General features: G+C 44.9%; 1 protein-coding gene across 1 annotated transcript in view; it reads left to right on the top strand.

Moving 5' to 3' along the window:
- PREP (prolyl endopeptidase) overlaps positions 1 to 17,979 on the top strand; it is a 136,714-nt gene that overhangs the window by 13,472 nt on the left and 105,263 nt on the right. The window contains exons 3-5 of the mRNA XM_022553380.3: positions 12,477 to 12,610; positions 13,740 to 13,870; positions 16,354 to 16,563. Of these exons, the coding sequence (XP_022409088.1) occupies positions 12,477 to 12,610; positions 13,740 to 13,870; positions 16,354 to 16,563 (475 nt within the window). The remainder of the gene's footprint in view (positions 1 to 12,476; positions 12,611 to 13,739; positions 13,871 to 16,353; positions 16,564 to 17,979) is intronic.

Raw genomic sequence — 17,979 nt, 5'->3', positions numbered from 1 at the left:
CATCTCAATCTGCAAGGCGTCTCAGGTCTTAAAGGTCTCACCACCTCCTACAGAAATGTCTAGCCTTATGTATGTTCGCAAACATACTTCTGATAAATCCACAGTTGAAATATGTATTTAGAGAATGACATCCTTTTGATCTGTGCATGGGGTAATTGTCAAAAGTATGATAGAATTTGCTGGTCCTGGGCCATCCTCTTTTCTAAGCAGTGCTTTCTCTTGTCTTTTTCTGTCTTCTTTCTCTTGCTTTCTGTAATGAGGTTTTTGAGGCAAGCAGTAGAAATGAATTCTGGCCATGTTAGGCAAATAAGGAATTCATAGCAAGGATATGAGGCCAGCTCCTGGGATGCACTGAGGGCCAGGCTTAGAGCAGGCAGGAACCAGCCAGTTGTGGGACTCCATGGTGGGAATTTCCACTTTTCACCCAGCACTGCTGATGGCATCAGTGATTACAGTGATTTGGCCCTCTGTCACTTGTTCAAGTGACTGCATCCCAGGAGAGGGAGTTTTGATTGGCCAAGCTCCAGATGTGTGCTCACTCCTTGGCTGTACTGTGACAATGAAAAAAGATTTGGTAAAAGCCTTAGGGACCCTCTTCGGCTTCTGTAGTGGCAGGACAGCTATGTGAAGTTAGTATCTCACTACGCAGGGTAGAGCCCTGGGGAGGAGAATGGATGCTGGCTGGCCCTAATGCCATAGGTCCACTGGTTTCATTCCCCTTCCTTCTCCATATGTGCTCATGCCCTCCCCTTCTTCCCCTGTCCTGGGTTTACCAGTGTGCCCACTGCACCAAGCATTGGGTTAAATGGGGGTGAGGAGAGGGATGTGTTGTCATGAGCAAGACAGATGTGGCCCATGCTGGCCTGGACTCACACATCAGCCTAGGAGACCAGAGATTGGAGCTGGGCGAACCACTTAACCTTTGAGCTGCTAGAGGTCAGTGCCGAAAGGAGGCTGAGCCACATCTTGAGTAGAGGCTGGGAGTCTTGCCCCATTTGTTCACCACCAGGGAAAGCTCCGTTTTAGAAAAGCAGACCCCAAACCATTGATGAAATTCTTAAGGTGCTTGTGTACATTTAACATTAATATTTTCCCCGTAGGCAGCTCCTCGGCTTTGGTTCCAATAATCTACATGTCCTCTATGAGAAATGCTGATATCAGACATGGTATCTTTGGGAAAACAGTTATTAAAGAACTAACAACTAAAGAACAAAGATAACTGACTTTTCTGAGCCTCTTTCTTTTCTCTTAGGTATCTGGAATCCATTCACCAGCCCATGCTGCCATGTCCAGGGGGAAAGCATTCAGTCATAAAAATCACCTGGGTATTTGTTAAAAATAGACATGCCCAAGCTCTACTTCTGTAGCATCTGATTTGGGTAGAAATCTGTTTCCCAATCACCTCACCAGGTAATTCTTAAGACCCAGAAGGCTTGGGAAAACTGCCCTAGAGAAAGCTTAGACATGATTAGAGAACAGTAATAACACCTTTGATTTATATAGCGCACTTTCAAGGAGTTAAGGTTCTCATAGATGCCTCACTTGTTCATAGCGTCTTTGTAAATTAGAGGGACAGTGTTTGTGATTCTAATTTTCTCACTGGGGGAAAACAAGGCATGTGTCACAATAAAGACTTCTGGGTCTCTCCTGTATAACATTGGATGGCACTCTGGCCATTTGGGTCAGCTCTCTATTTAATCATGCACAGCATTCTCTGGAGCTCCAGTTCTGCCTGTGTAAAATCTCATACCCTTCTTGTTTTTATCCCTGCTGGCACTGCCTGGTTCAGGCATGCATTGCCACCGAGCTAGGCATTCAGTAGCTTCCTAACTTGTCTCCCTTCTTCCAGAATTTTTTTCTGCCCTGTTCTCCCCAGCGCTGATGAGAACCCTTCAAAATCTTGGAACCTGTTTATATTCATTTAATGAACAGCTTTAGAGGTAGAAAGACAGGTTTGAATCTTAACTCCACAATTTTATCAGAGTTGTGACATTGGTCATGCTTATTAACCTCTCTGAGCTTCAATTTTTAAAAAAAATTTTTTTTAATTTATTTTTGGCTGCATTGGGTCTTCATTGCTGTGCATGGCCTTTCTCTAGTTGCGTCGAGCAGGGGCTACTCTTCGTTGCGGTGCGTGGGCTTCTCATTGCGGTGGCCTCTCCCGTTGTGGAGCGTGGGCTCTAGGTGCGCGGGCTTCAGTAGTTGTGGTTCTCGGGCTCTAGAGCGCAAGCTCAGTAGTTGTGGCACACAGGCTTAGTTGCTCCGCGGCATGTGGGATCTTCCCAGACCAGGGCTATAACCCACGTCCCCTGCATTGGCAGGCAGACTCCTAACCACTGTGCCACCAGGGAAGCCCCTAAGCTTCAATTTCCTGATTTATAATCTGGAGAAAACTACTGTGTGTTGTTGTGGGTAAAATTAAGTGATAATGTTTTTGAACCGTGGAGCAGAGTGGTCGACACAAGTAAGTGCTTAATAAATGCTTGCCATTGCATTTATTATTAAATAGTTTAAATAGCACAGGAACCAGCTGCTTGATAATTTAAAAGGCCTCATCTTTAGAGCTATTTGGGACAAATTCTTTTACTGCAATTATTTCTTGGGCTCTGTTTAGATCTCCTTTCTTTTTGGATCAATTTTAGTCATCTGTATTTCCTAGAAAATTGTCCATGTCATTGAGATTTTAAAATTTACTAACAGGGGATTATGTGAAATAGTTCTTATAATGACTTTACTCTCCTTGTTTGTGTCTCTATTTGTTTCTTGGGTTTTTTTTGGCTGTGCTGGGTCTTTATTGATGCGTGCAGGCCTTCTCTAGTTCCAGCCAGCAGGGGTACTCTTCGTAGCGGTGCACAGGGTTCTCATTGTTGCAGAGAAGGTGGCTTCTCTTGTTGCAGAGCACGGGCTCTAGGCACGTGGGCTTCGGTAGTTGTGGCCTGCAGGCTTGGTAGTTGTGGCTCGTGGGCTCTAGAGCGCAGGCTCAGTAGTTGTGGCGCACGGGCTTAGTTGCTCCGCGGCATGTGGGATCTTCCCGGACCAGGGATCAAACCCGTGTCCCCTGCATTGGCAGGCGGATTCTTAACCACTGCGCCACCAGGGAAGTCCCTGTCTCTCTTTCTTTATTATTTCAAATTTCCAGCATCTGTAAGTTCTCTCCCTTTTTTGATCGGTTTAGCCAGCACTTTGGTTGAATGCATGGGAGTTTTTTGGTTGCTGTTTGTCTTTTTAGAAAGAAATGGTTCTAGGCCTTGTAAGTTGTACTCTTTAATTTTCTAGCTCATTAATTTCTTTTTATTTCGCTTTGTTACTTTAAAACTTTTTGGTTTGAACGTTTAGTTAAATTTCACTCTTTCTCATTGGTGGATCACCTTTTCCAGGCTTCCCTATCCAGCCCTTGGGCAAGCTTCTGGTGGATTCCTCCCCTCCTAGCCTGCCCATGCTTGGCCAGCTGAGCGGCTCCTGGAAGAGCTGTATCAGTCAGGACTCTTGACGAGCAGCACCTGAAAGCCAGCTCGCTCTAGCTCATATAAAAAAAAAAAAGGAGCTGAGTGGCTCACGTAATTGAAGATCAGTACATGCCTTTAGGCACAGCCTGAGCCGGGACTGCACATGACATTTCTGGAAACCTGTCTCTCTTTGTCTCTTAGGTCATCTGCTTTTCTCTGGTTGTTTTGTTTTCTAGCAGCCTCTCCCGCATGGTAGGGAAAGACGGGCCTTGCCCCTTCAGGCTTTACACAGTCCTGACAACCCCAAATCTCATAAGATTACTTCTCCTTCCAGTGTTCACCCCAGTCCCTGAAAAAGGATTCTGGTTACTTGGCCTGGGTTCATGGCTACGTTATTGACTGTTACATGTGGAGAAGAATTGGTGAAAGACTCTGCTTATGAAAATGAACAGGGTTTACTTATGTGAAGAATGTAGAAAGGAGTTAGCATAGTTAGAACACAGAGGTATCGCTAACATTTTCTATGACATTCAGCGTAAGCTGCCGGCACCCAGAAATGATCAAATCTGATCAAGAGAGAGGGTAAACCCCAAGCTTCCCGAAGTCGCAACTCATTTTCCAGGCCCAGCCTTTTTATTTGGGTACAGAGCACCTCCCCTGGGCCAGGTGTACCTCATCAATCACAGTGTGGGCGCTGTCCTTCAGCATATGGCACACCCAGGCACCAACACCATCCCCCGAGCCTGTTCCAGGTACACTCCTGAATCCGTACTGTGGACTAGATCAGGTCAGCTGCCCCAGTGTGTGTGGGATTCATGAAACAAAGCCCTTAGATCAGCCTCGAGCCTCATCCTGCATGGATGTCCTGCCTGGCTCTGGATCTTGGGGAGAGGTACTCTGATGGTTAGCAGAGGTCACACCTCAGCCACTCCACCCCCAGTCTATCAGTGGGGCTTCCTAAAGGTACCGAAAAGAAACAGATCTCAACTCGAAGTGTTTTTACCACATTCTAAGAACTTTAATTCTTTCTTTTTTTAACATCTTTTTTGGAGTATAATTGCTTTACAGTGGTGTGTTAGTTTCTGCAGTATAACAAAGTGAATCAGCTATATGTATACATATATCCCCATATCTCCTCCCTCTTGCGTCTCCCTCCCACCCTCCATATCCCACCCCTCTAGGGGGTCACAAAGCACCGAGCTGATCTCCCTGTGCTATGGGGCTGCTTCCCACTAGCTATCTATTTTACATTTGGTAGTGTACATATGCCCATGCCACTCTCTCACTTCATCCCAGCTTACCCTTCCTCCTAACCGTGTCCTCAAGTCCATTCTCTACGTCTGTGTCTTTATTCCCGTCCTGCCCCTAAATTCTTCAGAACCATTTTTTTTTTTAGATTCCATATATATGTGTTAGCATACGGTATTTGTTTTTCTCTTTCTGACTTACTTCACTCTGTATGACAGACTCTAGGTCCATCCACCTCACTGCAAATTACTCAATTTCGTTTCATTTCATGGCTGAGTAATATTCCATTGTATATATGTGCCACATCTTCTTTATCCGTTCATCTGTCGATGGACACTTAGGTTGCTTCCACGTCCTGGCTATTGTAAACAGAGCTGCAATGAACATTATGGTACATGACTCTTTTTGAATTATGGTTTTCTCAGGGTATATGCCCAGTAGTGGGATTGCTGAGTCGTATGGTGACTCTTATTTTTAGCTTTTTTAAGGAACCTCCATACTGTTCTCCATAGTGGCTATATCAGTTTACATTCCCACCAACAGTGAAAGAGGGTTCCCTTTTCTCCACACCCTCTCCAGCATTTCTTTCTTTCTTTCTTTCTTTATTTTAGAAGATGTTGGGGGTAGGAGTTTATTAATTAATTTATTTATTTTTGGCTGTGTTGGGTCTTCGTTTCTGTGCGAGGGCTTTCTCTAGTTGTGGCAAGCGGGGGCCACTCTTCATCGCGGTGCGCGGGCCTCTCACTATCGCGGCCTCTCTTGTTGTGGAGCACAGTCTCCAGACGCGCAGGCTCCGTAGTTGTGTCTCACGGGCCTAGTTGCTCCGCGGCATGTGGGATCCTCCCAGACCAGGGCTCGAACGCGTTGCCCCTGCATTAGCAGGCAGATTCTCAACCACTGCGCCACCAGGGAAGCCCTCCAGCATTCATCGTTTGGAGATTTTTTGGTGATGGTCATTCTGACTGGTGTGAGGTGATACCTCATTGTAGTTGTGATTTGCATTAAGAACTTTAATTCTTAATGTTTTAGTTTTTCTTATTTTTCAAATACTCTTGTTATAGTTTGGATTCCCTCATTGATCCAAGAATTATTCAAGAGAGGATTTGTACGTGTTTAACTTCCTCCCGGTTGGATTTTTAGTTAGGTTTGGATTTGACGTGCAGATCACGTCTGCCCTTGCCAGGCTTCTGGTCAGTAGTGCGTACACCGAAGAACGGAGCCAAAAAGGGTTAGTGTTCCGACTTTGAAGGGGTGCCCTGGTGATGGCGAGATCTGAGAACAAGGCTTGAATCTAAGGTCAAAATGAGACTTTCTGTTTCCTTCCCCCTTGATTGACAGTAACTAGCCCAGTGAGGGAACAAGTTGATTTGCCTTCAGCGGGACAGGCAGAGAAGGTGGAAAGAGTCCTGGCAGGGCTTCTGGAAGGCCCCACCTGGTCTGTTACCCACATGCAGCGGGAAGCTTAGTGGGAGCCTTCCTGACCTGAGAGCAGATGGTCCCAGAGAGAAGAGAGGGACCCACTCTGGGCTTTTAATGTTCAAGGACAAGCCCCGTGGGTTTTGGGCTCTCGCCCGTTGGATTTGACGTGACTCGTCCTTGGGGTTTAGAGGGGTTTGTGGGACCAGGAAGAGAAAGGCCCCTCTCTGGGTTGAGGTAATGGCATTGTAGTTACCACCGTGACCCGAGCAAGCTTTTCTTTGTCATCTGATGGACTGCTAATGTTTGAAAGTTCGGAGCACACTGGAAAATAAGGGACACTCTTCTCTCTTTTGGGTGTAGGTTCCTAAATCTGTCCTGTACATTACCCCATTCCTCCATAGTCTCCGTTTCTAAAGCTGTCTCCTGCAGCTGCCTCTCACTCTCTGTTTGGCATGCCTCTGGTTTTCCATGTGACCGTCCAGCCCTCCTGGCCCTGGGTCCTCCTGCAGCCTCCGGGATGAGCTTTGCCACCTCTTGCCTTCTCATTTATGGGCATATCCCTGCACTTGGAGAGTCATTTCCGAATTCTGCTACGCTCCCAGCAGGGAGAGGGGGTCCAGGTGTGCTTCCTCCTCTGGCCTCCAGGATGCTCTCAGCCCTTCACACATGACTACGATCGGGGTTTTCTGCCAGGCCGTGCTGTGGCACCAACCACTTGCTTTAACCAGCTCATTCATATGTGCGTGTCTTTGTGTGTGTGTGTGTGTATCTATATATTTAAATAAGTAATATATTTACACACACCTACATATAATTTGCAACAGAAACTCCTCTAAGTTTGTGGGTTGTAGATAGCACCATCCCTGGTTTCACCTGGGTGGTACCCATGATGGAGTGGGTCTCCCACCTGGAAGTCCCTCCTGGGCATTGGACTGCCTGCCTGCCCCACTCCCCAAGGCCTACACCACCCTATCCCAGCAGTAGTTTCCCCTTCATTTGTTCTCCTGTAGCTCTTATCTCATCCATGTGATTCGTCTGTTTAGTCCTGTGTTGCCCGTCGTGATGTTCTGTATACATATCTATTTAATGAGGAGCTGTACGCATCCTTTTTATTCCTATATGTAAGAATTGTGCTTGTAGAAGGACTTGAGATATTTTGTGGATTAAAGCATAGTACATATGAGGACAACTTGAAAAAAATTCTTTCTGAAGACAGTGAAGGTAAAGGCACCTCCAGCTCCCAAACCGAGCCACCCTTTGCCAGGTAGCTTTGTTTTGTTGTTGTTTTTTGTAGGTTATGGTAGGAACGTTCAACGTGAGATCTGCCCTCTGAACAGCGTTTAAGGCGTTAACGTGTGCGGTATGACATCGTTAACTACAGGCAGAGTGTTACACAGCAGAGCTCTCAGATTTCATCGTCTTGCGTAACTGGAACTTTGCTTTGAAGATTTCTGATAGTCAAGGCAAAATGAAATGTGAATTGGATTTCTTAGCGTTGAGCAGCCGTTCTTAGAACAATATTTTCAGACTCACCCGTAGCTATGAACTCTAAACTGGTGATCCCCTTTAAAGGCTCAGCTGCTGGTGTCATTTCATGGGCTTTCAGGTTTCAGTGATTTTAATAATATCCTGGAGTGTGACTTTCGATGCTGAGACTCGTGAGGGACAAGGAGAATTTCATTCCCCTCACCCTGCTTCTTTACCGTTCTGCAATTCCTCCAGTTTTTCTTTTCTTTATCCTTATACCTCTTTTCCCTTTCCCCCAAATTTGTTCTAATTTTCAGACCCAGAAGCCAGACTGTTAAATCCATAAATGACCAAGAAGGCATTACTGGCATTCTTTGGAACCCCGCATTTCACAAAGCCCCTTTACAGAAAATTTGTACCCACCTTCATGAAAAGGACTTGCCCAAATTATAAATATGTACACTATGACGGAACTTAGACTTTTAAGAACTTGAACACTGTTTGCATCTAGATACTGGACTGGGAAGGGTGCAGTCTTTAAATATTGCTCTAGTTAAAGTAATTGACTAACATTTGTGGGTGAGAGGTAGCAAGATTGTATATAATGAGCCTAGTTATTTAGTAGCATTCCGACGGCTGGCTTAATGGTTTTCTGAACATTTTAAGTGAGAAAAGCCAGTGTGCCTGCTTTGGGGTGAGATGGGTTCTGTTGCAGCAGTTGTAACTGTACCTGAGAAGCAAAGCAAGATAGAGAAACCGTGGGAGGGTGCAGTTCCGCCTTTCCAGGGAAAATGAACTGAGGATCTATGACTCATGCACCCGCCGTGGTCCTCCAAGATCCGGGGTATAAGGCCTAGATGCAGCCTCGTACAAACACAAATCAGACGGATTAGGGAAACGAAGTCTGCAGGGCTCCCTCCTCAGAGGACCCCCAGTGGAAGGGGAAGGGGCCAGCCAAGACCCTCAGTCTGCTGGGGCCTCAGGGTGGGAGCCCTAAGCAGCTAGAATGTTCTGGCGAGGCCCTTCTGGGAAATAGCCATCAAATCTAGATGTGAGCATGAGCTGTGCCCATCTTCTCTGTCCCTACTCCCATTACAGCGGTCGTTCCTGCTCCTTTAGAGACCAGCCATTCCACTTGGCCTTGTCTCTCACTGGACCACTGCCCCGGCTTCCTAACCGGCTTCGCTATTTCTGCTTTTGCTCCCCTATAGTCTGTTTTCCACCCAGAGCAAGAGTAGTCCTTTGAAAAGGTAAAGCAGACTATGTAACTGTCTGCTCACCCAGTCATAGCTTGTTTGCATTTGGAACGAAGACTCAAACTTCACATCTGCCCACCAGGGCCCACGGGATCTAGCTCCTGCCTGGGTCTCAGTCTCTCTCACTCATCCCCAGCCTCCCAGACCTCCCTACTCTTCTCACCTGCCAAGCTTCTCCGCCCAGGGCCCGGCACCTGCAGTTTCCTTGGCCTGGAATGCTCTTCCCGTTTTAAAGAGCTGCTCCCTCTTGCCTATCAGATCTCAATTCAGAGCCTCAGAAGAGCCTCCCTGGCCATCCTGCTAGAAGTAAGGACACCCCCATCCCAGTGTTGCCCAGGATTGGTGGTGAAAGATGGTTTTCAAATTTCCGTGGGAGCTTTATATTTTTGTGAAATGTAACGGAGATGTCCCAGCAGCGTCACATTGCTGTGGCGCCCCCTCCCGGTCCCTGCGCTCGCCGAGGCTGGCAGTAGCGGTTCAGGAGCTGCGCGCCTCGTGGATGCTACTTCGTGTAGCAGCTTCGCTCCACGGCTACCCTGCGTGCGTCCTTAGGACTGACTGTTCTCTACAACCCTTGGCTTGTGTCTTGTCTCCCCCGGTAGAACGTTCGCTCCACAATGGCAGGGATCTTGTCTTGGACTTCTCACCCCTCCACCCACCATGGCGGGATCGGTACTGACGCACACTAGGTTCACGTTAAATCCTTGTCGACACTCCAGCACGCTGATGGGGCTGCCCAGCCCAAGCGGGAGGAGATCAGAGGAAGCCCAGGCTGCCTGCCTTCTCCCCAGTGGGTCTGCTTTGTCTCCACATCCAGTATCAGGCAAGGAGTCGGCCGCGGTCACTGTTACAGTGACTGGAAGAACATGATTCCGCTGCAGCAGTATCGGTCCCTCGCTGTGTGGTGCTGGCCGAGTGCCTTCCGTGCCACCTGCCTCCCTTTCCACGTCTGTAAAGGAGGCCTGGCATTTCCTTCGCCCATGAAATCAGGTGATGCTCTTGCACACGCTGAGCGATCTCCAGAACGCTGCCCCCGCGTGGCTTCGCAGCTGTGCATTGACTTTGTAACTAAAAAACAAGAGTTAATCTCCTTGTTGGCACTTTTTAATGAGATAGAGTGGGGTCAGCAAACTTTTCCTGTGAAGGGCCACACAGGAAATATTGGAGATGTGAGCCACCTAGGCCACTGCTGGGTTTGCAGCCCGCCCCTCCCCCCACCCCCACCTGCCCAACAGTTAAAAATATAAAAACTATTCTAAGCTGAGTGCCATAGGAAAGCAGGCCAGGGCGAGGTTTGCCAGTCCCTCGCGATAAGCAGTTGGAGTTGTATTTCTGTGGGACTCAGTCAATGTTATTTTCTGTTTGAATGAAATAAGAAATGTGACCCATAACAGTTTCATTTCTCTTGAACTTATCCTCTTGCAAAGCTGTTATTCATCATTGTACTCACACCTCACACTCTTTCTCACTTGTTTTCAAGTGCATTGTAAACTTCGAGTTTTAGAACAGCTTTCTCTCAGCATACAATCGTGGTTCTCCAGGGTGGGGTCAGTGGTTTGTGTAGGAGAGCCCGTTTAGAAACCGTTTGGAGCTGGGGTCGGCCCTTAGGTCTGGATGAACTCTGATAATAACGCATTTTTGCCCGCCATTCCAAATATAGCAAGTTGTTAATTTCCTGAAGTTTTCTCCTATCAAAAGGGTTTTACCTTTGTATAGACATCTAATTAAACCTTCGATTGAATTTAGAGCTGATACATTTATTCTTGTTTCATTTCTAATAGCCAGATGTGAATCATTATGAAGCCAGGTTTTTATAGTATTATTATAGTATTGTAAATTTTCTAACTGCTTAGTTATAGATAGGTTAGGCTTGGATACAACTGATCTGTTGTAAAAACTGCTCCTTCCCCTGCTTTTGCTGCCAGGGTCTCCTGATGGCCTGCAGGCCATCTCTTGCTCATCTTATAAACCATTATTGTTGACATACTTATTCAATTCACTTTCCAATTTTGTTTTAAATATTCTTTAGTTTCAGCATTTAGCAAAGTTCTCTGGAGTTGACAAGGGTAGAAGGTCTTAGAAAGATTGTCAAAAACAAAATTGATATGGGACTTCCCTGGCAGTGCAGTGGTTAGGAATCCGCCTGCCAATGCAGGGGACCCGGGTTCGAGCCCTAGTCTAGGAAGATCCCACATGCCGCGGAGCCACTGGGCCCGTGTGCCACAACTACTGAGCCTGCGCTCTAGAGCCCGTGAGCCACGACCACTGAGCCCGGGTGCCACAACTACTGAAGCCCACGCGCCTAGGGCCCGTGCTCCGCAACAAGAGAAGCCACCGCAATGAGAAGAAGCCCGTGCACCGCAACGAAGAGTAGCCCCTGCTCGCCGCAACTAGAGAAAGCCCGTGCACAGCAACAAAGACCCAACGCGGCCAAAAACAAAAGTTGATAAAGCAGTACCTAGGTATCTCTAACTTGGTTTCTTTAACTCTGATGTTTGGGGCTCACCAGCTGCTGAGGGGCGTGGAGCCTTGCACCGGGTGAGTGTAGTGTCTTGACAGTGCGTGATCTGAGTAGCTGATACTGTGTTTGGTTAGAGCGTGGATTTGGGAGCCAGCTCTGCCACTCGCAGCCGCGTGATGTTCGGCACCTTTTTGACCACTCTAAGACTCAGTCTCCCCATCCAGAAAGCTGGGCTAAAACAGAACCTTCTGTATAGGATTATGAGTCCCAAATGAGTTAATACCTGCTTGGTGCATACTTAGTGCCATGGAAGTATTAGTTGTTGTTATTTATTGAGGGAAAATATGCTTTCACTGATACATTCTTTAAATCCTTTTTTTTCCAGGTTTCATTGAGATATGATTGAGGTACAACACTGTATAAGTTTAAGGTGTTGAACATAATGATTTGACTTACGTGTGTCATGAAATGATTACCAGGACAAGTTTAGTCGACATCCGTCATCTCCTACCGATATCAAAAGAAAGAAGAAAACTATTTTTTTCCTTGTGATTAGAACTCTTAGGATTTATCCTCTTTTAACAGCTTTCACATATATCATACCGCAGTGTTAATTGTAGTCATCACGCTGTGCATTGCGTCTCTAGTACTTATTTATCTCATAACTGGAAGTTTGTGTCCTTTGACCGCCTTCATCCAGTTCTACTCCCTTTATCCCCTGCCTCTGATAACCACAGATCGGATTTTTCTGTGAGTTTGGGGCTTTTGTTTTGTTTTGTATTTTAAGAATCCACATACGAGTGAGATCATACAGTATTCGTCTTTCTCCGTTCAACTTAACGTAATGTCCTCAAGGTCCATCCATATTGTCCCGAATGGCAGAATTTCCTACTTTTTTATGACTGGATAATATTTGATTGTCTATATATATTCCACACCTTTTCTTTACTCATTCATCCACCAGTGGACACTTCGGTTGTTTCCATGTCATGACTATTGTAAATAATGCTGCCGTGAGCATGGGGGTGCAGATATCTCTTCGACGTAGTGTTTTTGTTTCCTTAGGATATATTCCCAGGAGTAAAACTGCTGAATCTTGCTGATACATATTAATGGATAACACTCCCCATGGAAAACTTTATATCTGACTTGCTTTGTTCATTTAAATTTTCTCTCCAGGCTTTTGTGGAGGCCCAGAACAAGATTACTGTACCATTTCTTGAGCAGTGTCCTATCAGAGGTTTATACAAAGAGAGAATGACTGAATTGTATGACTATCCCAAGTATAGTTGCCACTTCAAGAAAGGGAAAAGGTATGTGAAGTTGCTTTCATTTAATTTTCTTTTTACTTTTCTGATCTAATACGTTCTTAAATTTTACAGTACAAATTCGGAATAACTTATCAGTTTATAAACGTAATTCATTATAAAATCAATTCACTTCTATGCTGGAATATGAGAATAATATTTTTTGGTCTGTTGACCACTTTCTTAAAAGAAGGACCAAGAAATTTAGCAGAGATGTGTCCTAGGACGAAATCTAGATCGTAGGAAATGATTGTTGTCTCGTGGCTAGTAATTGGTGAGATAGCAGGATTCATAGACAGCAATGGAATTTGTTTGCCTCTGAAATTAATTCTCTTTAGCTTATACTACTTGAAAAGACCTTATTATATGCATTTCTTCCATCCAGGAATGGAAATGGGCCAAGATGCAGCACCCATTAATTCACCTCTCTTGTTCCTTGCCCTCTGACACCCACTTAAAACATAAGTCTCTTGTTTGCTTTTTAACTCTCTTTGGAACCACGACCACAAATTTACTTTAGAGTTTGTTAGACTTCACATACATAGGGATCAGCAAAGTATGATCTGCATGCCAAGCCCTGCCTACCCCCTGTTTTGTAAATAAAGTTTAAATGGCACACAGCCATGCCCACTGTTGGTGTGTTATTCACGGCTGCTTTTGTACAACAACTGCAGAATTGAGCAGTAGCATCAGAGTCTGTATGGTGCACAAAGCTTAATTAATTTGCAGTCTTGCCCGTTACAGAAAAGGTTTGCCCACCCCCTACCCTAGCACCCTGGCTAGGGATGGGAACCAGCACTTCATCTTAGCAAACCTGCTGTCTTCTCCGTTGAAAAGAAAAAGTTACTGCTTTATTTGAATATCAGTTTTCATTTTAGGAAATAAAGCAGGCTTTATTTAGCTAATGCGTAGAATTACAATATATTGTTTGAATTCCTAAAGCAATTCAGGGAACAAACTCTAGCTACAGGGAGATGGTGGGACCTTCCACCCTAGTCCCCATGTCCCTGGCACGGCCTGTTTGCAGTTGTACCTTTGTATGTTGTTTTCCTTTTTCTATTTGTTTGTGTGTATTTGGTTTTTCTCCGCAAATAGAAAACTCCGTAGCTGAATAAAGACCATCTCTGTCCCCCAGGTATTTCTATTTTTACAATACAGGTTTGCAGAACCAACGAGTATTATATGTACAGGATTCCTTAGAGGGTGAAGCCAGAGTGTTCCTTGACCCCAACATACTCTCCGATGACGGCACGGTGGCGCTCCGAGGTGAGGGCTACACAGCCAGGCCCACGGGAGTCCCGGGGCCCTCGCTCGCAGCTCTGAAAGACCAGACAGAGTGTGGACCGTATTGTAGAACAGACGCACAGGCAGTGTCAGGAAAGCTGATTTATGCACGGTAAATTCAGAACACCTGGGTAGTCACATCTCCTTCTGATGGCATGAAGCAGGACCAGAGAATAATTCACACTGGACCTAAATTAGCTTCTAGGGCTTCTGGGATCTTGAAGTATCATCATCACTTCCTGTAGCTTCTCTGAGACCTGTCTATGTTTGGAAAAAAATTAATTCTCTTCTGTAAGAAATGTAAGTTGTACAAAGAATGTTTTAACTATAAATATAAAACAGGAAAGAATATTTATGAAATCTGCTTCCTTGAGGGGAAAAAGTGATGTTTTCAGATTTAGTTAATTGTTAGTGTGTTAGAATTAAAAGTATAAAACACAGTCTTGTAGAAATTAGACAACTTGGTACCTTGTCCCCAGAGGATGCAAGTTTAAAAGCTGAATAAGTATGTTTTGCTGTATGCAAAAATATGTATGCACTTGCCGTATGTCTCCTAAATAACTTCCCCCGAGATAACCTCCTCTACGGGCCATGAGATTACCCCAGGTTTGTGCCATAAGCACCACTTCTAGGGTAAGGAAGTTGTCTACACTCTGGTTCTGTGGTTTAAAAATTGTACACTCTGAGAATCATCTCTGGCTAGTATTCTAGATGTTTTCAGGTAAGTTGGCTCAGCATTTCCTCCGTAGCATCTTCTCTTTTGTAGAAAAAGCACAAGTGTAGGTTCAGCCCTACAGAATTGAGCAGTTGGAACGCTGAAGTCCTGTAACTGATTAGGTTGGAATTAAAGAGGCCTGTTCCAGCAGATCTGTGTGAGAAGACCCTTTTATAAAGGCATTGAGTCATTTAGCACTTCCCTCCTCCTCTCCCCCAATAGGCCGTTTATGTACACGATGATCTTTAATCTCATTAGTATTGAGAGTAATCAGTATTGGAAATAAGATGCCAGCCAGCTCATTGTCAGTATTCTTCCATGAATTTGGTCTTGGAAATGAAGACCAGTTGTGAGTGAATTTAATACACTGATTCTGTGCGGTAATATACCCTAAATAGAAGTTCATTTCATTTTAACCAAGGTCTATCTTGCAGCTCATCCAGAGGACTTCATTATAACAGGGTCTCACCTCTCACTCTGATAATTCATTCCAGTAACATTTTTATGTAATGCTTGTCATGTATGGACCCTGATGGGTGACAAGGTAAATTAGACATGGGACTTGGTCTCAGTCTTTGAGTTTTCTGAAAATGATATTATAGGGAAGTCACAGTATAGGTAGACATTCAGATTCTTTTGATAGTGTATGATTTTTTAAACATATATTTCAAGTCCAAGTGTTTTATTTTCCTGAAAATTTTTAAATTATATATAATTTATGTAGAATAAAAAGTGAATATTTACCCCTCATCACATTCTTGACTCTTTTCTGCATTTATATACGTTTGAGCCTGGATATTTTATAGGAATTATAAGTGATTAATAAGAAGGTTTTATGAAATTTTAACCTTATTTTTCACTAGTAGAAGTTCATGTAAAATAGTAGGAAACCCGTGAAAATAGTTGTGTTTCTTAGGATAATTTTTAACCCCCAGTGAAGTTTAACAGACATGATAAGAGGAAATCTCTGGTGTCAGTATCTGGTACCAAACACTACACATTCCTAATAATCATAAAGCTAATAGAAACATATAAATATTTGTCAAGAAACATTCCACAGTGGTTAGAACATTCTGTCTGTGATGGCCCCAAAGAATGGGGGACAGTGCATTAGTCCATCAGTGGTGTTGCTTTCCTTATTTTTTCACGGTCACTTTTGGAATGTGCACTGCATGAGTCTTCATTGCAAACCCTCAGGCTTCATTTACCTGGGCTTTTAGTTGTCGGATGGTGTGGACATTAATCCTGGAGTGCCAGCAATGCTCAGAAAACGAGGTTGTAAAGAGGGATTTCAAGTAGTTTAGAGTCCATTCCAAAAATTATGTAATGGCTCCGGTTTAGTTCTGTTACATTCAGTCATTACTCTAAAAGCAGTTTCCTTACTCCTTTCCCCCCTCCTTCCAAGTATAAACCCAGATGAGCTCTGCTTTTAAATGAACTGCTTATTGAATTATAGAAAATTTTTAAATGGAAGCATCTTAGTGGTCATATAATCTATTACTTCATTTTACAGATGAAGAAAATAAGGCCTGGAAAGGTTAAGAAACTTGTCCAAGGTCCTAAGGCAAATTCCTGGGAGACCGGGGTGAGCCCCCAGAATTCCTCACAACCAGTTGCCTGCTCCTCCTGTTGCCACATTCTGCTTCCATGTGTGACAGAGAGCTTTGTCAGACAGCACAGTGGGCAGCGGGCAAGGCTGGGAGTGGTGTCCGCATGTTCACCATTTGACAATTTCTCATGTGTCCCTTAGGCTACGCATTCAGTGAAGATGGTGAATATTTTGCCTATGGTCTGAGTGCCAGTGGCTCAGATTGGGTGACGATCAAGTTCATGAGAGTCGATGGTGCCAAAGAGCTTCCAGATGTGCTCGAAAGAGTCAAGTTCAGCTGTATGGCCTGGACCCACGATGGGAAGGGAATGTTCTACAACGCATACCCACAACAGGATGGGAAAAGTGATGGTAGGTTGAGACTTCGGATGAAGCACCTTTTTCATGAAATGAAGTGTGACTTCACATGACTTAAAGAAAGAAGCTAAACCCCACATAGAGGTTGCTTGGTCTAGAATCATGTTTCCTCGAAGGACGTTGTATCTGTTAGCATAGTTGTGTAACAGTTCCTGCCAAAACTTTGTGGTTCAGAATAACGACCATTCATTTGCGCCGTGAGCCTGCAGCTTGGCCAGGTAGTTCTTCTGGGCTTAGCTGAATTCTATCATGTATGTGAGATGAGCTGCTGGTCAGTTGACTGATCTTAGCGTGATGTTTTCACATGTCTGGGGCGTCACTTCTGCTCCATGTGGTCTCTCATTCTCTAGCCGGCCAGTCCAGGCTTGTTCACAAGGCAGCTCAGCAGGATTCCAAGGGGGAGAGCTGAAAGGCACGACCTCTTTGATGCCTGGGCTTGCTACTGGAACATCACTTCACTGCATTCCTTGGGGCAAAGCAAGTCACAGGACCAACTGCTATTCAAGGGGTTGGGAGAGAGATACAGGGAACTGTGAAAAATTGGGGCCACTTTTGCTGCCGTGCGTTCTTCACATATGCATTCTTTCTCCCAAGGGGATCATGGAGAAGATGGATTTTTTTTTTTTTTAACGAAACCAACTTATTTAATGATGTTGAGTGATGATAAAATTTTGCAGGAATCACATCTCTTTCTCTGCTCAGAAGTTACAGGTCACCTGTCGGTCGCACTTGTCTTGACACTTTTGTCCTCGTTAACTACCAGGACACACCTTTGTTCTCCGCTTCAATTGCACAAAGATCCTATTGTGTGCAAGTGGTCCCTCTTTCTTCCTTCACCTCTCACCTTCCCAGGCAGGAAGGGCCCTGTAGCTTGTACCTTGCTGGTACAAGCTGTCGACATCACCTTCTTTACGCTACTCCATATTTCCATGTGGTGTACAGCATTTTCATGCTGTCTTGGTTGATCTTTACAGGTGGGTTACCATCCCTTTGCTGGAGTTTTGGAGCTGGGGTGCAGAGTCTCAGTTACTTGTTGCCGGGCCTAGAGCTGGCAGGAAGCACGGCTAGTCCAGTGCTTTCTCCTGCACATGCCGTCCCCTTATCATGAATTGCTGTATCTTTGTCATCTTTAGATAGGCTTTCTATTCTCTTTTCCCCCCAGTTGAATTGGGAATAAGGCTATAATACTTTTCATCTCTTTCAGCTGCATTTATCAATAGCTTTTGCTGCCTTTGATTAGGTTACTGTAGTACCTTTTTCTTCGTTCACCAATGAGCTACAAGAGGAGCTAAGAGTAGGCTTTTTATTCAGGGATGTTGGCTAAAGAAAGACCTCTGTGCTCTGTACACTGAATTAGCTGCCTGTATGAAGAGTGCTGCTGAGTTAGAAAGTGTTGGCTGTTTCCAAGTT

Source organism: Delphinapterus leucas, chromosome 12 (assembly GCF_059928025.1).
Source record: "Delphinapterus leucas isolate spDelLeu-1000000601 "Yukka" chromosome 12, BTC_Dleu_Yukka2, whole genome shotgun sequence".
Classification (NCBI taxonomy): domain Eukaryota; kingdom Metazoa; phylum Chordata; class Mammalia; order Artiodactyla; family Monodontidae; genus Delphinapterus; species Delphinapterus leucas.
This window is presented reverse-complemented; position numbering and strand designations above follow the sequence as displayed.